General features: G+C 38.1%; 1 protein-coding gene across 6 annotated transcripts in view; it reads left to right on the top strand.

The window, feature by feature from the left end:
* The first annotated feature begins 613 nt into the window (after window positions 1-613).
* IMPACT (impact RWD domain protein) overlaps window positions 614-27,000 on the top strand; it is a 70,213-nt gene continuing 43,826 nt past the window's right edge. Inside the window, exons 1-12 of one of the 6 annotated variants that reach the window (XM_055235863.2) lie at window positions 650-787; window positions 1,916-2,044; window positions 2,865-2,917; window positions 4,314-4,376; window positions 11,550-11,635; window positions 13,795-13,917; window positions 16,349-16,452; window positions 18,691-18,764; window positions 21,417-21,507; window positions 23,135-23,269; window positions 24,057-24,092; window positions 24,639-26,777. In XM_055235863.2, the coding sequence (XP_055091838.2) occupies window positions 752-787; window positions 1,916-2,044; window positions 2,865-2,917; window positions 4,314-4,376; window positions 11,550-11,635; window positions 13,795-13,917; window positions 16,349-16,452; window positions 18,691-18,764; window positions 21,417-21,507; window positions 23,135-23,269; window positions 24,057-24,092; window positions 24,639-24,704 (996 nt within the window). In that variant the 5' untranslated portion in view covers window positions 650-751 and the 3' untranslated portion in view covers window positions 24,705-26,777. The other 5 variants (XM_055235881.2, XM_063616518.1, XM_055235873.2 and 2 more) reach the window with 5 other exon arrangements.

The raw sequence follows: 27,000 nt of genomic DNA, 5'->3' as shown, positions 1-27,000 counted from the left end.
GCAAGGGAGTAATGACAAACTGATTCATTTTTTGGGAAAATGAATCAAGGCTCCTTATGTTGACTGGCATAACTAGTGTCTCGCACAAAAGTTGCCCCCAAAATATTCAAGGAGACTAAAGAAAACGATCGCAATACAACGGTGAATGGGAGAGTAAGGTTCCTCCTCACGCTTTCAAAATTACCGCCTTCCTTCTGTTCTCTAGTTTTGGTAAATCAAACCTATCTTTGCCAAAATCCGAGAAAACTTAAAACATGTTAAAAACAAACAAACACACAAAAACTCTCCCGAGGAATGTAAAGACGAGTCTGGTGCTGTGGACTGAGGTTTGAATCCCTTCCCGGGACGCGGTGGTAAATGACTCCCCAAAGTCTCCTGGGCGTACCGATGGCGCCAAGGCCGCAATGGGCAAGCAAAAGCCCGCCGCCCCGGCGCATTCCCAGGAGACAGAGCTGAGAAGGCCTCTGGCAGCAACTCGCGAGGGTCGGCATTCCCTGGGTCTCCGCCCTACGGGAGAGAGTGAAGGCGGGAGCAAGGCCCCAACCAAGAACCCCACCCCAAACCCGGGGGCCAGGAGCCCCTTACACCCTTCGGCCCGCCACCCGGAAGCAGATGCCGGCGGCGCGGCGTGGCAGGGTTGCGGTTCCGGGTCGGGCCGCGCCGCAGCCAGCTCTCGGCTTGCAGCCGCAGCGCCCCGCCCCCGCGCTCCGGACCTGGCAGGCGGCGGCTGCAGGGCAGGTCCAGGGGCCACATGGCTGAGGGGGACGCAGGGAGCGACCAGAGGCAGGTGAGGCCTCGGCGGGGTGCTGTCTCTCCAGGCTCGGCTTGGGCTCGCCTCGCCATCCCAGTCCTCCTCAGCCGAGGGGCCCTCCGCCCGGGGCCGCCCCGGGTTCTGCCAGCACTGGCCACGCCATTTGCTCCACCGCGTTCCATTTTCCCGGCGCTTTCCCTAGGCCGAGCGCTCTTAGGCCGGCAGCTCCTCGGCGGCCGCGGGCTCGGCCTGTCTCGGACGGTGTCCTCGTCAACCATTAACACGCGACTAAGCAGCTCTGGGCCGAAGGCAAAAACCAGGGTTTCGCTCCCCACCCTGCCGCCGCCGGGTCATCTTGGACAAGTCACTGAAGAATTCGGGTTTCCCCCTTTGCAAAATGGCAATAGCCCAGACCCTGGAGGTCCCCGAGAGCCCACCGAATCTCACTCCTTCTGGTCCTTGGCATCGAGCTTTCCCTGTGCCTTGTTCACGTGGGCGATCATAAGTCTTTTCCTACAGGGCTGTGAGTACAAAATGAAATGCTGCGAAGTCGAATGGATACTTTGCTTCCCATCCTTTCCCTTTAGGTCCTCCAGTTGTTTTTCTTTTTTAACCCTAAGCCCAAAGAATAATTTATGAAATGTTTTTAGGATTTGATTACCAACCAACCAACCACCCATCTAGTCCTTGTGTACCCCCTCCCCAACTCCCCCCCACACAAAATTTAATACGAAAGAACCAGTGAGACACCCAGCAGGAGTACACAGATAATGTGGGGCAGAGCTACTGGGGGTAGGAGTCAGGGGTGGAGATTACCTGTTAAAAAAGAGAAGGTGGAACAGAGAAGATAGGTTTATCTTTTCACGTGTGAAAGGTCACTACAAAGTATGGGAGTGCATATATATTATATTTTGGCTTAACAGTTGCCAAAAGCACAGTAATGCAGTAGCAAGGCTGGCTCCAGTCATTGGAGTAGCGCCTAGCAACTACCCAGACAGCAGAACATGGTGAACTGCTCTTAAGAAACATTTGGCCTGGTAAGGCTCATCTAGGAATCGTTTATCTACTCTGGTAATGTTGAATGCGAATACCTTGTAAAGTAGTAAGAATAGGGTTTTGAGATATGTACATTTCTTGACTTTTAAAAAAATCAATTTCTTTCAGAATGAGGAAATTGAAGCAATGGCAGCCATTTATGGCGAGGAGTGGTGTGTCATTGATGACTGTGCCAAAATATTTTGTATTAGAATTAGCGACGATATAGATGACCCCAAATGGACACTTTGCTTGCAGGTACTTTTTCCCTCTTCCCTGCGGCCATCTTTCAGTTACAGTATGAACTATATGGTTGACTTCTGTATTCTAATGATTATTTGTGTTGTTTTCTAAATTGTTGTTGGCTTTTATCAATGATTAAACACATGGGCAGTTACATCTCAGGTCACTTTCAAATCATACATTAACTGATAGTTTCAGTCTTTCTAATCCAATGCTTTTAATCATTTAAAAGTTTTAAATGTACCCTTGAGAGACTGTAGTTTTGCTTCCCTTCATTATTCTCTTCATCTAATAGGAGAGGGTCCAAACCTGGAAAGATGGCTAACATTTAAAAGGAAGGAGAGGTTAATAATGTAGATGACTCGTAGAGGAGACATTCATTTCTTTATTAATTGAGAATCAATGATCAATGATCAGTTGTAGTTAGGATAAAATAAATGAAAAGGTCAGCTATGGCTTTTCTTAGTGCTTAATCTTTGATGACTGCTTGTATGTACTTTCAACATAAAGGATGCAAAACAGTTTTTGCCAGTGTTTGTTTTTATAATACTGATTTGAAAAGAAGTATGCATGGTTCTCTATTATATGTTAGCTATTTCATATAGTTAATAGTGTTTCCTAGGATTTTTGTAGTATTTCTTCTGAAAAGTACCCAGAAAATATTATAATGCCACTCCATCCACTTGGGGTCAAGGTATAATGTCCATATTTCAGTTTTCCTTTTCCTTTCATCTCTGTCCTCCTTGCCCTTTTTGTCCAGTTGCTAGCTTTATAAATATGGTTACCTTTGAACCTTGATGAAGTGTAAACAGATGTTTTTGAACCTGCATTGTAGGTGATGCTGCCGAATGAATACCCAGGTACAGCTCCACCTATCTACCAGTTGAAGTAAGCTGTATTTCTACATTTATATTGTTGTAAAAAGATTACATTTTGAAAGATGTTTATACTGTGCTTTGCGTTTACATAAAATACCTTTCTTATTAAAATGTATATAGAAATTAAAAATACCTTTTGGGTTTGGTATAGAGCATTTAAATAAACATTAAATTCTATAAAACAATGAAATATGCCACTTAGTATAAAAGAGAATCACAAGGTTCGTAGAGGTGAAGTAGCTACAGAATTGTCTTTTGAGATGAGGAAGGAAACCTTCCTCTTTAGCCTAGTAATCTAGAAACCTTGGCCCTTAGAGTTTCTCCTAACCTAGTTCTCCTGACCTAGCCACAGTTCCTTGATGTATCTGTAAGACTGCCTGCCTTCGAGGAGTTACCTATGATGCTTCTGGTGTTTCTCCCTGCCTCTTTCCCCGTTGATGTGGATGAACAATCTTCTTAGCAGCCCAAGCTTAATCTTTATGAGCCATGACCTGTTGATGCAAGCGATATTTCATCTACCTTGGTCCCATCACCTAGTAATATGTAGAAACCCTTGGGAACAGAATTGCATAAAAATCTCAATTACTAGGCTAGTCTGATTGTAGACCAGTGATTGGTTTATAACCAGTAATTGATCACAACTGGTTAGATTTCTTTGTTTCTTCTTCACTCCCAATGCTTCACTTAATTAGCCTTAAAAAAAAAAAAAAAAACTCAATTACTAGAATTTTTACCTATTAGGTTTTTTTTGTGCACATATTTTAAAACCATAGCATTAATGCTTACTATTAATAATGGTTCTGTAAATTTTTATTTTTATTTATTGCAAATGATATAGAATGCTTGTAAACATAAATGTCCTTTTCAGAATTTTTTTTTTTTTTTTTTTGAGACAGAGTCCTGCTGTGTTTCCCAGGCTGGAGTGCTGTGGTGTGCTTGACTAACTGCAAGCTCCGCCTCCTGGGTTCACGCCATTCTTTTGCCTCAGCCTCCCGAATAGCTGGGACTACAGGCGCTTGCCACCATGCCTGGCTAATTTTTTGTATTTTTAGTAGAGATGGGGTTTCACCGTGTTAGCCAGGATGGTCTCGATCTCCTGAACTGGTGATCTGCCCACCTCGGCCTCCCAAAGTGCTGGGATTACAGGCATGAGCCACCATGCCTGGCCAATTTTTAAACCATTAAAACAGAGTAATTTTGGTGTGGGTTTTGTCATGGTTTCTTGGGAAGGCTGAATGAATTAATGCTAATGAAAGCATTTTGCAACATATAGATTTATACAAATATAAGACCATCTATGAAAATAATTTTTTAAAGCCAAAAATATTTATTTGTGATGTAATCAGTAATTTGAGATATAAACATAATCCTTGAATAATCTTCTTAATTGTTTTATTTAATCTTAGTGCTCCTTGGCTTAAAGGGCAAGAACGCGCGGATTTATCAAATAGCCTTGAGGAAATATATATGTAAGTGACAGGTGATTTTTTAAAATAATTCTGTTAGTGATTGTATTGTGGGCTTTTGTTGAATCTGTGAACCCTTTGTTAGAACCTTTCTAAACTTTTTAAAGCTACCTCTGCTTTAACAAAAAGGACTCACTTGAAGAGACCTTGAAAGGTTAGTTGTATAATTTTATATATACATTTCATAGCTTCTACTTAGATACAAAAATACAGTAATATTTAGAGCTAATAACTGTAAAAAGCATTTAGCCAAGCTGGGTACGATGGCATAGGCTTGTAATCCCAGCTATTCAGGAGATTGAGATGGGAGGATTGCTTGAACCCAGGAGTTCGAGATTAGCCTGGGCAATACAGTGAGACCCCCACCTCAATCTCAATAAATTAAAAAAAAATTATTTGCTAAAAGGATCTTATTAAAAAACAAAAACACTTAGCCAACTTGTGAAAGTAAATTCAGAGATACTGCTTTGATTTGGTATTTTCATAGGCTACGTAGAATGAAATTGATTACAGAATCCTAAGTGTAATTATTTATTAAATCTCTATGTAGTTTGAATGGTAATTTCCCTTGTATTAGGCCATAAGACTCAGAATCTATTGATGGGCTATATTTTTCATTCATTCCTTCATTCAATAAATATTACATGGCAGGCACTGTACTAGATCCTGGGTGCAGGTATGGCTAGCATGAACAGAAGTGCCCTTTTTCATGGCAGTTAGAATTTATGGTATGGGAGAGATATTACTTATAACATTGTAAAAATGACTATAACAATAGCTGTGGTAAGTTCTATGAAAGGAAGATATGCAAAACGAATTGAGTTTGAAACAAGACCTGACATAGTCTAGGAGGTGAGGGATGGCTTGCTTGACTTAAAAGCGGAGTTAATTAGGGGATGATAATTCCAGTGAGAGGCCACAGCACAAGCCTTGGTGTTGGAGAGCTTGGCACATTACAGGAAACAGTAATGGTGATATGCAGTGGTAAGAGACAGGATGAGATGGAGGGAATATGGTGGGAAAAGGACCTGGAGAGGTAGACAAGACAGGTCTTGCAGAGTTTTGTAGGTTATGTTAAAGATTCTGTCTTTATACTAAGAACAGCTGGAAGCAGAGAAGGGTTTTAAGTAGTAGGGTGCCATGATAAGATTTTCTCTTTTTTTTGTGACAGGTTCTTGCTCTCTTGCCCAGGCTGGAGTGCAGTGGCACAGTAGTGACTCACTGCAGTCTTGACCTCTCAGGCTCAAGCGATTTCTCCCACCTCAGCCTCCTGAGTAGCTGGGACTATAGATAGGTGCCACCATGCCCAGCTAATTTTAATTTTTTTAATTAAAAAAATTTTTTTTTAAAATTTTTTGAGATGGAGTCTTGCTCTGTTGCCCAGGCTGGAGTGTAGTGGCATGATCTCGGCTCACTGCAACCTCTGCCTCTCGGGTTCAAGCAATTCTGCAGCCTCAGCCGCCCGAGTAGCTGGGACTATGGTGCCCACCACGACGCACAGCCAATATTTGTATTTTTAGTAGAGCCGAGGTTTCACCATGTTGGCCAGGCTGGTCTCGAACTCCTGACCTTAAATGATCCACCCACCTTGGCTTCCCAAAGTGCTGGGATTACAGGCGTGAGCTACCATGCTCTGCCTTCAGCTAATTTTTTTAAAAATTATTTTTTTGTAGAGGTGGAGCCTTGGTTTGTTGTCCAGGCTGGTCTCAAACTCCTGGCCTCAAGCAGTTCTCCTGCCTTGGCCTCCCAAGGTGCAGAGATACAGGTTTAAGCCACTGTGCCTGGCCATGATAATATTTTCATTTAAAAAAGATCATTCTATTTCTGTTTGAGGTAGTGTTTGGAAGGTAGCAAGAGTAGATGTGGGACATCAGTTAGGGGGATAATGCAGTTGTCTAGAGAAGATATATCTATGATTTAGATTAATTTTAATGAAATAATTTAGTAAAACAAATACTGTTCTGGAATATCAGTTTTCCTGTAATCCAGGATCTAGTAAGGATTGTATTATATGTTCTAGGTGGCCACTCCATTTGGTACAATGACAGTCCCTCTTTGTGTCCCTGGGATCCAGGCCAGGTTTCTTTTCCTCCCAAAATATTTAATTAGAAAATGGTAAGTTGTTGTGGAATCCATTCTACTTATTCCTGCCTAGAGCGAGTATGGTCTTCCTTGGGTCCCCATTTAGTGATTCCGTCATCCTTGGTGGAAGTATAAGTATTTCATTAATTAAATGTTTTCTGAATCTCTCCCTAACATTACTGGTCACTCCAACTTTTGTGCCCCCAACAAACTTCTTTCTATAATCCTCTCATATTTGCCAATTTATCTGCCCCCCCCACCCCCAATAGAATAAGATCAGTATACTGTGGATTTGTTCACCATTAACACCAGAATTGTTCATCTAGTGGCCATTTTTCAGCTCTTACCTAACTTTTGGTGGTATTGACCACTTCCTCCTTGAAAATCTTTCCACACTCAGCTTCCATCATGTTAATCACATTCATCAGTTAGCGTTTTTTCTTACCCATGTACAATGTCATACACTCAGAAGTGGCTCTTCACCTGCCTGTCCCCTATCCCAAAAGTCCTCCTTTTACTAAAAGATACCTTTCCACAGGACACAACTTTCCTTTTCTCTTTAACTAGTTCACTTGAGCTATTTGAGACTTAGGAAGTGTCAGAGATTACAATATAGTTTGTTCTAATGGTGGAATATGGGGTCTTGTTTATTTAATGCGCTCGAATAACCTTGGTCCAGTGGTATTATTTTCACACACGTAGTCTAAGTAGAAATACACATCTTACTTTTAAAAGATTTTTTTTTTTTTTTTTTTTTAATAGGGCCTCACTGTGTTGCCCAAGCTGGCCTTGAACTCCTGGGCTCAAGCCTCAAGTGATCCTCCTGCCTCAGCCTCCCGAGTAACTGGGACTACAGGCACATACCACCACACCTGGCTTTATTTTTAAAACTTTTGTGTGACAACTTTTTTTTTTTTTTTTTTTCTGAGACTGAGTCTTGCTCTGTTGCCCAGGCTGGAGTGCAGTGGTGCAATTTAGCTCACTGCAACCTCCGCCTCCCAGGTTCAAGCAATTCTTGTGCCTCAGCCTCCTGAGTAGCCGGGATTACAGGCGCACACCACTACGCCTGGCTAATTTTTGCATTTTTAGTAGAGATGGGGTTTCAGCATTTTGGCCAGGCTGGTCTTGAACTTCTGACCTCAAGTGATCCACCTGCCTCGGCCTCCCAAAGTGCTGGGATTACAGGCCTGAGCCACCACGCCTGGCCTTTTGTGACAACTTTTAATCATATTTTCCATATAATTCCAGCAGAGGGCAGCAAGGGGGAAATACAGGTTTTTAAAAATTAAACATGGGCCAGGTATGATAGCTTTTGTCTGTAATCCCAGCATTTTGGGAAGCTTATGTGGGAGGACTGCTTGAAGCTAGAAGTTTGAAACCAGCCTGGGCAACATAGTGAGACCTTCTGCATCTCTATAGAAGTTAAAAAAATAAAAATTAACTGGGTGTGATGGGGCGTGCCTGTAATCCCATCTACTTGGAAGGCTGAGGTGGAAGGATCACTGGAGTCCAGGAGGTCGAGGTTGAGTCACTGCACTACAGTCTGGGTGATAGAGTGAGACTCTGTCTCAAAAATAAGTATATAAAAAGTAAGTCTGTGAAGAAGGGACTCTTTAGAAGAGCAGTCAGTAACCCAGGAGGGATATAGTGGAGGCCTTTATTAAGGCAACAAGAATATGAATAGAGAAGAAGGTCAGTTAAAGAAATACTTAAAAATATATTGGCCAGGCATGGTGGCTCATGCCTGTAATCCCAGCACTTTGAGAGGCTGAGGCAGGCGGATCACCTGAAGTCAGGAGTTCGAGACCAGCCTGACCAATATGGAGAAACCCCATCTCTACTAAAAATACAAAATTAGCTGGGCATGGTGGCGCATGCCTGTAATCCCAGCTACTTGGGAGGCTGAGGCAGGAAAATCGCCTGAACCCAGGAGGCAGAGGTTGCAGTGAGCTGAGATCGCGCCATTGCACTCCAACCTGGGCAACAAGAGTAAAACTCTGTCTCAAAAAAAAAAAAAAAAAAATATATATATATATATATATATAAGCTAGGACTTGGTGACTGATTAGATGTAGATTAGTTTGGTTATTGTACCTACTTTTTTTTTTTTTTCTGAGATGGGGTGTCTCTCTGTTGCCCAGGCTGGAGTGCAGTGGCATGAGCATGGTTCACTGTAGCCTTGACCTCCTGGGCCCAAGTGATCCTCCTACCTTAGCCTCCTGAGTATCTGGATGTATAGATGTGCCACCACTGGCTAATTTTTGTATTTTTTTGTAAAGAAGGGGTCTCGCTACATTGCCCAGACTTGTCTGAAATTCCTGGCCTCAAGTGATCTGTCTGCCTCTGCATGTCAAAATGTTGAAATTACAGGCATACACTACTGTGCCCAGCCCTTAATTTTTATTTAAATATTTTGCATATGAATATTATGAATAAATGAAAATAACTTGATAAAACAAAAAGTAAATACATTTAAAATACTTAGAATATGATACTGTTTAAGAGAAAGTGAAAAGGATTACAAGTTTTTTATAGTATTTGATTTTGTGATCATCTATTATAGCAATATTTAATTTAGAAATCCAAGAAAATAATTTTTGAAATTTTCTACATCTCTTCACATTTTGATGTATCATGGAATCTTAGATTTTAATGTTGGTGAGTGAGGCTTCTTGAATCAAAAATTACAATGGATAAAGTTAAACAGACAAGGAAGACTGTATTCAAGGCCACTGCAATAGGGGAAAGAGGTCAGAACTAAGTGTGAACTCAACTCCTCTGAAACAAAAGGCAGAAGGGTTTTTAAGGGCCAGGATGAGCTAGTGGAAAAGTACTGAAAGATATTATGTGGGGCCATTAATCGGGTGTGTTGGGCATATTGAGTTATTGTTGAGTTTGCAAATATTTCTCTTTGTGAGTAGGCCATCTGTGTTTACTAATAGGTACCCATTGAAGTTAGCCTCCTATTCTCCCACAGACACTGGAAGATAAGGGCAGTGTCTTCTTTGATGATGTGTTTCAAAGGGATGGTTTCCAGGTCCTTGAGAAAGACATTTCCTGGGTTGTAAAACCAATTAAAGTTTTCTATAAAAAGATTTACATATATCCCAAGGAGATGGAGAAGGAATTTACAATGACAAGTTTTCTAAAGAAAATGCTCTAAGAAAAGGGAGGTAAGGGCCTAGAGTCAGGAATGGGCCCATATAAAGTTTAGTCGGGCTGAGGTTAAGGCTGTTTCAGTCAGGCGTTTGGAGTCAGTTTTTTAAATAGTGTCATCTCTTTGTGTCTGTTTTCTCATCCGTAAAAAGGGGATAATATTGTAAGCATTAAACTAGCAGCTATCATTTTTTTGTTCTTTAAAATTTTTTATTTTTATTTTTTTGAGATGAAGTCTTGCTGTGTCGCCCAGGCTGGAGTGCAGTGGTGCAATCATAGCTCACTTCAGCCTCCAAACTTCCAGGTTCAAGTGATCCTCCCACCTCAGCCTCCCAAGTAGCTGGGATTACAGGCACACACCACTGTGCCTGGCTAAGTTTTTTAATTTCTTGCAGAGACGGAGTCTCGCTTTGTTGCCCAGGCTGGTCTCAAACTCTTGGTTTTAAGCTATCTTCCTACAGTGCTGAGATTATAGGTGTGAGCCACCACATCTGGCCTGTTTTTTTTGTTTGTTTGTTTTTGTTTTTTTTTGAGAAGGGGTCTTTTTCTGTTGCCCAGGCTGGAGTGCAGTGGCACGATCTCCACTCACTGCAATCTCCACTCACTGCAACCTCCACCTCCCAGGCTCAAGCAATCCTCCCACCTCAGCTTCCTGAGTAGCTGGGATTACAGGCACGCACCACCACCTCTGGCTAATTTTTGTATTTTTTTTGTAGAGATGGGGTTTTGCCAAGTTGCCCAGGCTGGTCTCGAACTCTTGAGCTCAGCTGATCTGCCCACTCTGGCCCCCCAAAGTGTTTTGATTACACCACGCCCGGCCCTGGGCTGTTCTTATTTTAAAAATCATCTCATCCAGCTTATAATATTGAAAATTAGGTGACAGAAACTCAGATCAAATGATTAGTTTAACTTCACACAGCTTAGTGCATTTTAGTGACTAGCTTTACTGTTGTATCAACCAATACGAGTATTTAGTTTTAGTACTAGGAATTGTGGGTGTGATGGGGAGGATTTGAGGGTATAGAATTATTTAAAAACAATGTTGTTTTCTTCTCTCTGCTTGTTTTGAACGTTTTGGTGGGTTCCGATGAGTAGTGATAAAGAGAGATAATGGTTTCAAGGGAAACTTTTAGAGGAAGGAGGTGAGGTGTTACTATATAGTAGTGTGGTGATATCTTTAAACACATACCATACTTACCTACAATTAGTGTCTTTCTCTAAAGAGCAGACACTTGGGCCTTTATTTTATTGCTGTTACCATCATTTAACATAACTATGGACATGACTTTAAAACCCGTGACACATTCTTTTTCTCAGTGATCCTTTGAGATGGATTTAGTTATCTGAGGCAACCAAACATCATTTGGAACCAAAATGAATCAATTTAGGCAATAGAATATTTTGTCAGAAACAAGATATGAATATAAAATTGTTGAATTGTCTTTTAGGTCTTGTAAATTGACTCCCTGAAGGAGTTTCCCATATGCTTTGCATTCTTTCTTGTTGAGATAAGTATACTAAATGATAAGTGTACCAAATAAGTGGTTTGAAATTCTTAAAAAAGTTTAAAAAAGCAAGCAATGATCAGACATCGATACTGAAAGATTGTATCCACTTACAGAAACTAAGTCACATTTATATTTCTCTAATCCATCTAGTTTGGAAATGTTTATTCCCCTCTTTGGTTACAGCTCTTCTGCTTATTTTAAAGTAAGCCATGTTAATTTTGGAGTCAACTGGAATTTTTAAGGTTGCTATATAACCTGTATTAAATACTTAGACACAAATGTTGATAAACCCCAGGTTTTTATAAATTATTTTAAAAAAGAAACGTTTAGATTGTTTATAATGTCTTGGATTGTGAATGTCTGTATCTTCTTGAATTTGAGAAGATGATTTTTGAAATAACAAATTTTTTTTCCCCTGAATTTTTTTTAGACAGAATATCGGTGAAAGTATTCTTTACCTGTGGGTGGAGAAAATAAGAGATGTTCTTATACAAAAATCTCAAATGACAGAACCAGGTAGGATTGAAAAATACTATCAATACTCTTTAACTTATAATAATTACATTTTTATGTAGATCCTCTAATTGAAATTTAATATGAAAATCTGTATTCTGGTTATGGTTTGTATATTATAAAATCCAAGTTTCTCTGAAAAGTTTAATTACTCATGTAATTATAGTTATTTCTTTCTGTAAGGTTTAGCCTCTTTGATTTTGTGTTACGGTATTCCTCCTTATCTGAGATTTCGCTTTCCATGGTTTCAGTTACCTGTGGTCAACTGTTGTCTGAAAATATTAAACGGAAATTTCCAGAAATAATTCATAAGTTTTAAATTGTGTGCCATTCTGAAAATGTTATGAAATCTCGGGCTGTCCCATTCTGTCTAGGATCTTGTCTAGGATTCTGCATTGCTTTCCATTGTTGTTTCTCTTTACTCTCCTTTAGTCTGTAAACAGTTGCTCAGTGTTTCCTTGACTTATAACCTTGACACTTATGGAGACTACTGATAGCTATTTTGTAGAATGCCCCTCAATTTGGGTTTGTCCAGTGTTTTCTCATGATTGGAGTAAGATTAGTAGCTGGGAGTAGTGGTGTACTCCCAGCTACTTTAAAAATTTTTTGTATAGATGAGGTCTCCCTATGTTGCCCAGGCTGGTCTCAAACTCCTATGCTCAGGTGATCCTCCTGCCTCGATCTCCCAAAGTGCTTGGATTACAGGTGTGAGCCACTGTGCCTGTTGTATCATATGCCTTATTATTGGTGATATTTACCTTGATGTCTCGGTTACGGTGGTGTTTGCCAAATGTCTCCACTGTAAATCCTGTAGTCAGGGTTCTCCAGAGAAACAGAACCAATTGAATGTATGTGTGTATTTATATGTGTGTATGTACCCACACACAAAGAGAGAAATATATTTTAAGAAATTGGCTTATACAGTTGTGGAAGGTGGCAAGTCCAAAATTTGCAGGATAGGCTGGCAGGCTGCAGACCCAGGGAAGAGTGAATGTTGCGGTTTGAAAACAAAGATGGTCTGCTGGAAAAATTTCCTCTTCTGGGGAGGTCAGTCTTTTAAGGCCGTCAGCTGATTGGATGAAGCCCATATGGAAGACAATCCGCTTTACTCAAATTCAACTGACTTAATTGTTAATCTCATCCAAAAAATACCTTCAGAGAAAAATCTAAAATAGTGTTTAACCAAATATATGGGTACTGAGGCTGGGCACAGTGGCTTGCACCTATAATCCCAGCACTTTGGGAGGCCGAGGTGGGTGGATCACTTAAGGTCAAGAGTTCAGGACCAGCCTGGCCAGCATGGCGAAACCCTGTCTCTACTGAAAATACAAAAAATAGCTGGGCATGGTGGTACATGCCTGTAATTGCAGCTACTTGGGAGGCTGAGGCAGGAGAATCACTTGAACCTGGGAGGCGGAGGTTGCAGTGAGCTGAGATGGCACCACTGCACTCCAGCTTGGGTGACGGAATGAGACTCTGTGTCAAAAGTAAACAAATACATGGATACTGTGGCCTAGACAAGTTGACATGTAAGATTAACCATTGCAGTTACTATCTTTTTGTAGCTTGACGGAGATACTTTGAAGCTATGCTAATATCCTGTTTCTCCTTAAACTTTCTGCCACTGATTTTAGTATCTATCCGTGGAACTTGTCAACAATATTTATCACTGTGGTGTTTGCCTGATGATGATTTTCTGTTTTCTTCATTCCTTCCTCATTTAGTAATTGGAATTCTATTATGAGGAAGGGATGTCTCTTCCCATTTATGTATGTATTTGTTTATCTGTTTATTATTTATATCAGTATGGACTCATGTATATTATTTCAGTCCATGGGTTAAAATGCCATCCGATCATTATTTTTTTGTTGCTCAAATTGTTCTAGCTTTGACCTTTAAGAGCCACTTCAGGTTAACTCCTGTGTTCTTTTTATAAGCCCCATCTCTTTTTGAGCATTTCCCAGTTTGTGGATCCACATGAGCTTCCCGGTTCATCTTGTAGTTTCCTTGCTCCAACTCAGGAATCAACCAGTTCTCCTATGGGCTGAGTGCTGGTTCCTTTCGTTGAAGAGTGGTATTTAGAACCCAAGACCCAGTAATTTTTTTAAAAAGCGTCATTTCTTACCTGCGTCATAGAGTAATTGTGTCTCATATTCACATAGGCCCAGATGTAAAGAAGAAAACTGAAGAGGAAGATGTTGAATGTGAAGATGATCTCATTTTAGCATGTCAGCCGGAAAGTTCGGTTAAAGCATTGGATTTTGATATCAGTGAAACTCGGACAGGTATAATGTTACTAACTAATTTCTTTTGAGGAGAGTGGGTTGGTAGTATTATGTATTGTTCTTTGAGATGATAGAGAAATTTACTAATTTTCTCCAGTTTTAGGAAGGAGTTATTAATTTGCAGATAAGATTAATTTTTTCCTGCCTGTTGGCAATTTTGGTGTTTGCCAAGTCTTATCAGAATGGCAAGGAAAAAATGGAAATTTACTCTTTTCCCCCTACTTTCTAGAGTTTTGATTTAGTGATGGAAGAAATTGAAACTAAGAAAGGCTATTAACGTTTTTAGTTAACATCATGTTTTTACATTTCTGTATTGAAATCCTTAGCTGTTTCCTGATGTTTCAGGATTAAATTTTAGTCTATGCTCACAAATACAAATATATTAACTGAAAGTGCAGCCCCAGAAATTAAAGCTAGTAAAATGCCTTTAGGAGTTTTTTTTTGAGAGATGAGGTCTCACTGTGTTGCCTGAGTTGACCTTGAACTCCTGGGCTCAAGTGATCCTTCCACCTCAGCCTCCGAGTAGCTGGGACTACAAGCACACTTCATTGTGCCCAGCTTGAGTTCAGTTTCTGTTTGTTTTTTTGAGATAGAATCTTGTTCTGTCGCCCGAGCTGGAGTGCAGTGGCACGATCTCAGCTCACTGCAACCTTGCCTCCCAGGTTCAAGTGATTCTCCTGCCTCAGCCTCCTAAGTAGCTGGGATTACTGGCACATGCCACCATGCCTGGCTAATTTTTTTATTTTTAGTAGAGATTGGGTTTCACCATGTTGGCCAGGCTGACCTCAAATGACCTGCCCACCTCATCCTCCCAGAGTGCTGGGATTATAGGTGTGAGCCACCACGCCTGGCCTAGTTTTCGTTTAAACAAATTTGTTTCGTAATTGAGTAGTATTCAACATAAAAATAGGTTGCTGTGATATTATGTTTCATTTTAATATTTTAAAATTTTGAATGTTATTGTTAGTTTCCCTAAGCCTCTTAGGAAAACATAGTAGACCTGGGGAATATTCATTCTGTTTGAAGGTGAGGGGTTTCCTATGTCATTACACAGTAGCTTTTAAAAGGTGTTCTGAGTTTTAAGGCTTTTGAATGGTCCAGGACTAGTAGAAGGGAACAAAGAGGAAATGAAAGAGTGGGGAGCATTCAGGGCTCTCATTTATGCTTCAGCCTAAGTAGCTCCCATTTTAATCATTTATTTGTGTGTGGATTTGACATATGATATCTTTTGAAAACAGGATCTACCATGAAAAGAAGAAGGGTAAAAATCATACTCATAAATAAATACTATCAATTGGTCAGTAGTTCATGTTGATCCTGATACTGTATTTGACTTATTACTATGTTAGTACAGTGGTCAAAATCAATTCAGGAAAAGGACGGTATCAGAGGGAAGGTGTAAAACATCTTACATAAACCTACTTTCTTGTCTTGAATAACTTTTCATCCTAAGTGAGGCAGGTAGTAGTAGCCAGGATGATTAAGTCTCTCAACAGAATTGAGAGTTAATTGGGTTAATTAGTGATTCTTTTTTTTTTTTTCTGGAGACAGAGTCTCGCTCTGCTGCCCAAGCTGCAGTGGCACGAACTCGGCTCACTGCAACCTTTGGCTCACTGCAACCTCCGCCTCCCAGGTTCAAGCAATTTTCCTGCCTCAGCCTCCCGAGTAGCTGGGATTACAGGCACACGCTACCATGCCCAGCTAATTTTTGTATTTTAGTAGAGATGGGGGTTTCACCATGTTGGCCAGGCTAGTCTCGAACTCCTGAACTCAGGTGATCCACTCCCTCGGCCTCCCAAAGGGTTGGGATTACAGGCGTGAGCCACCATGCCCAGCCATGATCCTTAAACTTGTTTTAAGAGGTGTAATAACTGGAAATCATGATGCTCTTTAAGGAATATCAATTGGATATATTATTGATGTATTTAATTCCATCATGTGAAGTAGAAACAGTTTCATTAGCAGAAGGTATTATATTATAGCTACACAATATAAAGAATATAAATTCATAGTTTTCCCAACTCAGAGGTCTAACAACAGTGAAACTGATAAATAAATTTTATATTAGCTATAAATATTTGGTTTCAGGACCCCTTTATACTTTTAAAAATTATATATTAGATATTGTACCAACTTATACTACTGACTGCAGCAGTTCAGGATTAGTCCCAACCCACTGCTTCCCCTGGGTAACCTTGGCAGGTGGAAATCATTTATAAATCAAGTATTTTAATCTTATGTACAATATACTTAGAAACTTTTTACTTAAAATTATAATTTAAATTTAATTTTGGTAGATAACAATTAATGGTTATTTTAGTTGATTTGCAATGTAATTTACATTTCTTTCCCAGCTGCCCCCCCATTTTATTTTTTTCAGTATTTTGACTGTAAGGCTTTTTAAAAAATAAAGTTTCTTCTACATTTCTAGAAGTAGAAGTAGAAGAATTACCTCCGATTGATCATGGCATTCCTATTACAGACCGAAGAAGTACTTTTCAGGCACACTTGGCTCCAGTAGTTTGTCCCAAACAGGTAAAGTTCCTTTGTCTAGCTCACTTTGATGATTTACTAAAATAATTCAGGTAAATGATTTTGCAATAATGCCCTTATTTTTACTTTTATGTTTTATTTTCATATAAGATAAAAGTTATTTGTTCATTTTTCTACTCTCAAATTACTGTGAATCACGGAAGATTTGTTTTGTTTCAGTTTGTCTCTGCTTTCTTTCTTTCTTTTTTTCTTTTTTGAGATGGTGTCTCACCATGTTGCCCAGGCTGGTCTCAATTTGGACTCAATCAGCCCTCCTGCCTCAGCCTCCCAATCCAAGGTATTGGGATTACAGGCATAAGCCACCTAGCCAGGCCTGTCACTGCTTTCAAAATTGTATCTAAACTCTGATTAGGGGTTAACACTCTAATGAATCTTTAAGAAACAGCTATTGTGTTATTATAGAAAATTATGATGCTTAGTATCTTGTCAAAAAGAATTATTTGTCCTGTCAGATGGGAGTTCTGTGAAACTAAGTCCATTCCACTGTTATTATTCAACAAAGGGGACATTGGACAGACTGGCTAAACCAAGTCCTCCCTACCTGACTTACTTTCCTTTGTGCTTCTTGATCTTAGGTGACCTTATTTCCACCCAGGGATATAAATGGGAGAGGTTTCAGCCATAAACTATTCCTAGGTCTTTGCCTTTCTCATTCTCCTTTCAGCAGAATCCTTTTCTTCTTCCTTGCTTCTATAATGTAGCTCAGCTTGCATTATTGATATACAAGGCAATTTCAATACTACCTGTAAAGTTACATTTTTAAAAAAGTCTCATTTACCGCAGGTTTTAGGCATGAGTCTCTTCCTTTGGTCTTTGCAGCTACCCTACTCTTGAAGCTCTTTAAAACCCTGGCCTTCAGGGATACGGCTCTTTGTACCAGGCTGTTTCACTCTCTGAAAGAGGAAGTTCTTTTCTGCATTGACTTGTGGTCAAGATCATAACTTTTGGTGCGGACTTCTGGTCTTTTCTCTCAGGAATCCTGTTTTGTCCCTGGCCCTTAGTCACATCTTTTTCCCAGGGTCCTCCTGAGACATTCTAATTCTGAATCTGTTCATTCTGAATCCTCTTTCTGTTTCTGATCATAGTCACTTAGATTTATAGCATTATAATTTGTGAGAGCTGAAACAAATTTTAGAGGTCACTGTCTATTTTATTGATCAGAATTTGAGAACCTGAAAGATTATAAAATGATAAACAGAAGATTGCACAATTTGTGATCCAAATTGGTGTCCCCAACTCTGGCTCAGTCTTCCCTGCCACGAATATTTCTTCCTTACTTCTTGCCATTACAACATTCCTGAAAAATCTGACCATGTGTCACTCTGTTCTCTCTCTTATCCACCTTCGCATGTGTAATCTTTGCTGATTTCCAATGTCTACAAGGGAACATCTAAACTTATTACACAGATCCTTTATAATATGGCCGTAGCTTATCATTCATGACACATCTTCTGTCATCTCATTCATACTCTAAGTTAAGCTGTGTAAAGCTTCCTGAACTTTTCTCTTTTTTGTTCCCACTAGGGTTGCCAGATAAAATACAGAATACCTAGTTAAATTTGAATTTCAGATAAACATTATTGCATGGGATGTACTTATAGTAAAAAAATTACTTGTCGTTTATCTGAAATTCAAATTTAACTGGATGTCCTTTACTTTTATTTGCTAAATTTGGTCACCCAGTCTCTGTATTTGCATATAGCCCTGTTCTCTGTGTGGAATGTCTTCTTCCTGCCCCATCTTTCCTTTTGACGCAGAAGAACTGCGACTTATAAGACCTGGCTCATGTGACCTCCTCTATGAACCTTACTTGACTCCCAGAGAAAGCTGTGGTTTTATAACATTTGGAACATACCATTATTGTACACCCGCTACATTGGATGTATACATTTGGTAAATTTCAGAGCTAGTTTTTAGAAGTTTTACAGATACATTTAAAATTCCCTACATGGGGAACAAACTTTCCCTTTGACATAGTAATACTGAAATATTTGTTGATAATTAGTGCTCAAAAATACCAGGTCTGTCATTTTTATACCAGTTATGAGTACCAGTCTCTGCCCCTAAAATGAGAAGGAAACTTTGTAAATGAATTTTTCAGAGTATAGTAGACTCTTTGACTATTTATTTTAATACAGCATGCTTCAAGGTATTTTTCTAGCATTTATTTACAGAGCAAATATAAAAAGCATACTTATTTATATTATTGCTGTTTTTAAGGTGAAAATGGTTCTTTCCAAATTGTATGAGAATAAGAAAATAGCTAGTGCCACCCACAACATCTATGCCTACAGGTGAGTAATCATCACAAGTTTTAGTGTATGCAATTTGTTAAAAATAGAGGGAAATGATGCATGATTTTAGAAAATAATAACTATTATGTATTTTTTCCATTGTAATAGTAATAGACATGTGGAATATTTGGAAACTGCAGAAAAGAAAAAAAGAATTGAAGGGAAAAATCAGGCATTTTCTGCCAGCAAATGTAACTGACACTATTTTGTTTTTTGTTTCGTTTTTTCTCTGCAAAGTTTATTTTTTCCCAATGCTTTACCCTTGTATCCTGTTTTTTTCTTAATTAAACAAAAGCACTTTTTCATATTGTTATAACTGCTTGATAAATACTGTTTAATGGCCATAAAATATTTGAGGTGCCATACTACAATTTAACCATTTCCTTTTAGTTTTTCGTATTTTTCACGATTATAAAGAGTGGTCCAGGGAACATCTTTGTATACTTTTTAGGTTATTTCCTCAGGCTCAGGATAGGTTCTGGTTGCTTGAGATTCTTTTTTGAAATGAAATGGGAATATAATAAAAGGAAGAAAGAATTCTTAGAATTATCAAAAAGTGTGAACAATTTTGAAACTCTTGATATATAGCCAAATTTCTTGCAATGGTTTTGTTTTGTTTTGGTTTGGTTTTTGAGACAGGGTCTCCCTTTGTTGCCCAGGCTGGAGTACAGGGTCTCCCTTTGTTGCCCAGGCTGGAGTACAGGGGCATGATCGTGGCTCAAGCAATCCTCCCACCTCAGCCTCCCAAGTTAACTGGGACTATAGGTGTGAGCCACCATGCCCGGCATAATTTTTGTATTTTTTTGTAGCAACAGGGTTCTGCCATGTTGCCCAGGCTGGCCTCAAACTCCTGAGTTCAAGTGATCTGCCCACCTTGTAATCCAAAGTGTTAGGATTTACAGGTATGAGCCCGAAGGTTTTTAAAACCAATCTATGCTCCCATAGCAGTGAATTAAGAGTATTTCTTTTACTACGTGAGTTTCAGTTTTGAGAATTCAGGTTTTTATATGCATCTTTGCTGATTTGTAAGTGAAGAGATGAAGGGCATTTGAAAAAATACACAAATTTGTGAGACTTTGAAAGAACATAGTGTAGGCCTAAAATAAATCAGAACATAGGGACTTGGTGTAAATTTAAAATGTGATTGAGACTATTTATAGAATCTAGGCTATCTGAAACTGAAACTCAAAAATTCATCATTTTGAGTAGGTGAGTTCTTAATATTACTAATTTCACATCTCTTTAAGTGCCAAAACTTACTTACAAACAATTATTTGTTATGTAATTCCCATCTTAATAGAGTATCACTGGATAGAATTTTAATGTTTTCTTAATCAGTTATGGCCTTCAATAGGAAAATGAGGAATTAGACTACTCTCAGTCATTAGAATGGGCTGTAAAAATTGTAATGTTCATTTATTCTACATGTTTTTTGAGTGCCTACTCTGTGCCAAAACTTTATATAAATTAACTGTGATTAGTTAGCAATTCTACCACTATAAAAAGGTTAGCTTTTTCAAGATCCCATAGTTAAGTGATGGAGCTGAATTTGATAATCCAATTTCATTTGTTTTCTTTATTTCATTCCTCTATGGCTGTGGCTACAGCTTCAACAATCTCGTATCTAAGCTATGTAAAAAGAGAAAAAAAGGTACTCATAGTATTTTAACTTTAATGTTCATAGTAGGTGGTCAGTAAATATTTAGAGTGGATGGATGGATGAAGGGAAGGAAGGATGAGTGAATGAATGAACGTGACTGCTGTAAGGTAACATAACTGACTTAGGTGTGTAGATGAGCTTTTATAGCTTTTAGTATTTACATTAAAAGTTTACAGCTTTTTATGGCCAGAGCTGGGAGGATGTCTTTACTACATTTACCCAGTTCCACATGATACCATTGTAGGGCCCTAAGAAATCCACCAGATGGCATACTGTAACTGACACTATTTTTTTTTTTCTATCTCTAGCACTTATTTGCCCAGCTTATTTTACTCTATTGTAGGCCTATGTTATTATTTCAAATATAACTTTCTAGTTTAAATGGATAAAAATACCATGATTTGTCTCTAATATTAGTAACCATCCAGAGGAAAATTTAAATCTTTACATTCTTAGAAGAAAATAGAGAAATGCTTGATGGCTGGAATAAGATGAGAGGAAAGTATAAAATATTACCTTATGTTGGTTATGTTGCCCTCATCTTTTTTATATGCTTTTTGTTTCACTACATCTTAAGGCTCTCTGAAGACAGATGCATGCCACTTACTTCCTTTATAATATGTCGTAGTACCTGTTGCTTTTATACAGTGTATTCTCAATAAATGTTTTTCAATGATTGCTCTCGGTAGCTTCAAGGTTAAATGAAGTAAGGGGAATGTCACATGTATAAATTCACCTTCCCATAATAGCAACGTTTCTGATATAAAGGAGATGCCTTTGATTCCTAGCTTTCCCAAGTATATAAAAAGGCAAACATACTGGATAGTAAACTGTCAGTGAAAATATATCTAATATAATACATATTTCAAGAAGGATTTAAAAAAATGAATATGCCAATTTTGGAAGTAATCAAAATGATCACAAATATTGAGGAATAACTTTTATTATAATGTTTTAGTTTCAAAGTGTAATGCTCTTACCTGTATTTGCAGAATATATTGTGAGGATAAACAGACCTTCTTACAGGATTGTGAGGATGATGGGGAAACAGCAGCTGGTGGGCGTCTTCTTCATCTCATGGAGGTAGGTGTGAGTTAAACTATCAATCCTGTTCTGTACAAGCCATAAAATTTCTCAACAAAACAGAGCTCCATTTAGTAATAGCTAAGTCAGTTGAACTATGTAACATAAGATATATTTGATTTAATTAGTAGTTGATGTTAAAATATTGATTGAATGAAAATTTTAACCAGTGGATGTGGGACAGAAAGCAAATAATTAATAAGAAGTGCTATGCTTTCAAGACATAGACAATAGAAGATTGTCTTCAACTTTGGGAAAATGCTTTGTTTTTTTGATAATTTCCTTCTCTTTATTTTTTCTATTCTTTCTTTATGGAACTCCTGTTAGTTGGATATTGGAACTTCTGGATAGATCCAGAATTTTTTTTTTTTTAATTAAGTTGTCCATCTCATTGTCTTTATATTCTGAGACATTTTCTTGACTGTTGTCCAAAATTTCTGTTGAATTTGAAATTTTGTTTAGCAACCATATATTTAATTTTTAAGAGTTCTTTCTTGTTTTCAGTTTTTCCCTTTTAAGAATATCATGTTCTGTTTTATGGCTCCAATATCTTCTAAAATTTCTCTGATTATATTAATTAGAGTTTCTTTTTTAAGATGTTCTCACCCCTAAAAAATTTTTTCCTGGTCCATTTTTGTTTATCTTGTCCTTTCTCTTTCATGCTGCTGGATTTTCTTCATCTGTCTGGTGATCATTTATTGTTCATTAATTTTAGGATTGGATTGTTTTTTTCCTAAGGTAGTTACCTGGTTTTTTTCTGCTCTTGTATGTGAAGGTTTGTTTTCTAACAAGGCCTTTGCCTTGAATAGTAACTGTGTTTGTGGGTCAGGCCTGTAAACTGGTGGGCTTCACATTAAGGGCAGCATTTGACAAATGTCAAACTGATGAAGATGGCCAGGCATGGTGTCTCACGCCTGTAATCCTAGCACTTTGGGAAGCCAAGGCGGGGAGATCACTTGAGCCCAGGAGTTCGAAACCAGCCTGGGCAACATAGTGAAATCCTGACTCTACCAAAAAAACACAAAAATTAGCCGGGCATGGTGGTGCATGCACCTGTAGGTCCCAGCTACTTGGGAGGCTGAGGTGGGAGGATCACTTGAGCCCAGGAGGCAGAGGTTGCAGTGAGCCAAGATTGCGCCACTGCACTCTAACCTGGGTGACAGAGTGAGACTGATCTAGATCTCAACTGATGAAGACCTTACTAATAGCACCAGGGATTGATGCCTCGTGCAGCCCCTGTAGCTTTGTTCAGAAGCAGGGTTTTTTTTGTTGTTATTTCGCCTAGTGATAAAATGCTGCTTAAACTTAGCTGTTCTGGTTGAAGTCACCAGGTGCTAGAATCCTACTTGCATGGTCTCCCCTTCACTCTGTCCAGTTGCCCCAAATCTGGGAATTTGAGGACATTGTGAAACACAGTGATGGTTTTCCAGATTCCCTTCTGTTCTTCCATTTCACTCCCTGAATTGTTAGTAATCTCACTCAGTGCCTACTCATATGGCTCTACAATTAAAGTCACTGGGAAATTTTATGTGCGATTTTATATATGGGTTATTTCATTCTCCTTTTTTAAAACTCATATTTGTACATATCTGTCTATGTATCTAATTATGCTTCCAAAAAATAACAGATTTTGAATGTGAAGAATGTCATGGTGGTAGTATCACGCTGGTACGGAGGGATTCTGCTAGGACCAGATCGCTTTAAACATATCAACAACTGTGCCAGAAACATACTAGTGGAAAAGAACTACACAAATTCACCTGTAAGTGGCTCCTCATACTACATCTAGAGAATTTCTCATCACTGCCTGGGAATTTTTTAAAAAGACAGAAAATTAAGAATGAATCAGAATGTGGGTGGTGAATTGGTAAAACCTTTGGACTAAGAACCTGGAGACCTAGACTCTAAACAGTGTGTCTGGCCAGTCACGTGACTTTGGACAGATCACTTCATCCCTTCGCACCTTGATTTCATAGATTCATAGAATTTTATAATTAGAAAAACCTTTTAAGACCAACTAGGTTCCATCCCTAAAATTGAGCCCCAGAGTGGTTGTAGCTGATATCACATCAGACTAGATGTTCTTTAAACATCTATAAAATTCTGAAATTCTCCATTAGTGTCAAAACATCTCCCCCTCCACTGGCATACCTTTAGATGCTTTGTTCCTTTATACTTTGAGTTTATTTTGTTTTATATTTTAGGTATGTTCATATCTGCCTTATTTAAATTTTACTGCCTTACTTGGGAAAGTGGGACAATAGATGAAATAATATTGAAATTATTCAAACATAAATCTACTAGATAAATAAAGTTTCCTTGATTATTCTTGTTTAAAAAATATTAGCCTATAAGTGAAAGTACCCTGTAAAACACAGAAATGACACATATGAAAGTGATTATACCCTCACCGTAACATATATACATACATACATATATGTATGAATATATGTGGAATATATATGTATAAATATATTCTAAGTGATTAGATTGAAAGTTTCATCTTTATGTAAATGGAGAGATGCTGCACTGATTTGTGTCTTTTTCAGGAGGAGTCATCTAAGTCTTTGGGAAAGAACAAAAAAGTAAGAAAAGACAAGAAGAGGAATGAACATTAATACCTGAAACTATAGGAAAGGTTAATTTGCCTATAATTATATATACATTCCATAGTAATCAAGGAATATATTGTGCAGAGAGAGTATCCTTGACTGCTCAAGTCAGCCAATTCAGCATGGATACCAACATTAGCTTTTCTTCTTTGGTTATATCATCTGCCAAAAATAGAGAACTTATGATCTATTCATGTGTGTTTCAGGCTTATTTGGAGAACTAATTTGCACTTAATCACCACTTCATCTAATTTTAGCAAGGTAACAGTTGCCCAGGGCAGTACCTGAATTAACTGTCCATTTCAGTACATGTCAAGTGCCTTTGTTAGGTGGAGAAGAAATGTCTCTAGAGGAATATAAATACCTGATTTCTTGTCATCGAGATTCTTGTACTGTTAAATGAATATTGCCTTTTACTGCTCTTTATGGCTTATTGGAATAGGGGCTCATTTAAGATTGATCTTGGAGAGTTTCTTCTTCTGATTTTAGTTCATAAGTATGTCACCTTTCATTTTATAGTGTTCATCGAGTAATGGATTAAGTGAAAATCCAGGAGTATCCATCTGCAGTTATGTGCTGAGGTGATAATTCATCCAACGTATTTGTTAGCATAAATATTATGCTTCACTTTCTGTTGCAAATTGATGATTGTGAAATTTCAGAAAGTGATTTTCTAGTCGGCTTTTTTTGTTTAATTCTTGTAATGTAAGCAATAAATATGGAGTGTCAGTAGTCTCCTTCCACCCCAGAAATGTGTTGGTGTAACATTCTCGTTTCTTTTAACAACCTGGAAGTACCTTTCTTGTGATCTTCACTGAGGAATTAGAACTATGATAGAAGTTAGGCTGTGGTGAATGGGACATTTGTAGAGTGGGATAGAGGTGGCAGAATGACCCTGGTGTAGGGCAGGAGTATGTTGTGTAGTTACATCAATTTGATGCCTGCTTTCCATCTGCACTCCAGACAGCTTTCTCAGTTCCAAGATTTTGCAGAGAGAAGGAGCAAACCTTTTCATTGGAAAAACATTTTTTTCCTGCTATCATCAAACCTTTATGTTTCTTTCATCTTCCAGTTACCTCTAGGCATTTAGACAATGAAATTTACCTTTGAGATATAACAATAAGTGATTAACTGTTCACTTTCAGATGTAATGGCAAACAATTGTTAAAAGTTATTAACTGATCACAGATTTGCCTGGACTTCCCTTCCCAGGGAGGAAACAGAAGTTAGGAGGCAACTTTGGGATGGTGCTAGAGCATGGAAAGCACAGAGAATTGGACAAACAGGTCTTTTTCTCTTTTCTCTGATGTTTTACCTTTAAAAGATCCAACATCCTTACCGTTGGTATTTTTAGTAAGGTTATAGTAAATAGCTTTACACCAGGATGGATTCTGAAATATAAATTCTAAATTATATTTGTTATAACTATATTTTACGTTGTATGTTATCAAGAGTCATCAGAGAATGACCTTTTTGTGTTTGGAACACTTGGTTCCATGAAAAGTATGCTTTATGTTTTAACTGTTAAAATAATTTAAAAATTAATTATTTTACATAATTAAATAAGTTAGAAACTGTTAACATTAAATAATTTCCCAATTTCAACATGTCAAACCTATGAAGGGAGATAGGAAACAATGAGAAACTTACTTTTGCTCCTTTATACAGAATTATTAACTATATTTTACTAACTAAAAAACTCTAGTATTCTTTACCTAAAGTCAATTGGCTGGTAAGAGGGAGAGATGCAAAATTCTCCATTTCTGAACTTGGAGCTATTTCACACCCTACTCTTAATGGAAACTTGAACTAATGATAGATAGTATTTTTTTCCTCTATATAAAATTTTTGTCTTGATTAGGAGATTTATCAGTTCTCCATATAATAATTTTCTACAATCAGATCTATGCTGTGGCATATTTTGCTTTATTTAAAAATTTTTTTTTAGAGATGAGATCTTGCTCTGTCACCTAGGCTGGAGTGCAGTGGCATGATCATGGCTCACTGCAGCCTTGACCTTCCAGCCTGCCAAGTAGCTGGGATTATAGGCATGTGCTATCACACCTGGCTAATTTTTAAAATTTTTTGTAAAGATAGGGTCTTCTTATGTTGCCCAGGCTCGTCTTGAGCTCCTGGCCTCAATTGATCTTCCTGCCAAGGCATTGGAATTACAGGTGTGAGCCACCATGCCTGGCCTGCTTTGCCATATTTTATAGTGTGTTAATTACAAATAGTCTTCATATGCCAGAATATAAGAGCAAGTTTTATCTGCTTTTTAGATGGGAATTGCAGAAGCTACATCAAAAGTATGCTTTGAGGTATATGTAATGAAACAGAGCCTTTCTGAAGAGAATTATATCAAACTAATTACAACCAAGAAATAATAGTATGAAGTGGATACTGTTTGGAGGACAGGAAAATTTATTGGGAAAATTACATAATCCCTCTGATTCCACTATCCAGAGATAGCCATTATTATTAATATTTGGTATGTACATCCTTATATTATTTTTTTCTTACGTATGATTTTGTATATATGGTTATTTTTCTTTCCATAAAAATGGCATTAAATTGTATATACTGTTTTGTAGCCTACATATTTCATATAGAAGTATATTGTTCACATTTTCCATGTCAATAAATATTCTATGGCTTAAATTTCTTATAGCTGCATTGTATTGTCTTCTCAGTATTATATTATACTAACTAGTCCTCCACTTATTTCTAATTTTTAAATTTTTTTCAACTTTTTACTGTTATAAACAACTGTGAAAACCTACCTCATTTGCAGATTTTTTTATGTATCTTTAATTATTTCTTTAGGAGAAGCTCCTAGATACAGAATTTCTTGGTCAAGGTTTGTACATTCTAATAGCTTTTG

The sequence above is a fragment of the Symphalangus syndactylus genome, chromosome 1 (genome assembly GCF_028878055.3).
Source record: "Symphalangus syndactylus isolate Jambi chromosome 1, NHGRI_mSymSyn1-v2.1_pri, whole genome shotgun sequence".
In the NCBI taxonomy this organism is placed as follows: domain Eukaryota; kingdom Metazoa; phylum Chordata; class Mammalia; order Primates; family Hylobatidae; genus Symphalangus; species Symphalangus syndactylus.
The sequence above is the reverse complement of the archived record's forward strand: the minus strand, read 5'-3'. Positions and strand labels throughout refer to the sequence as shown.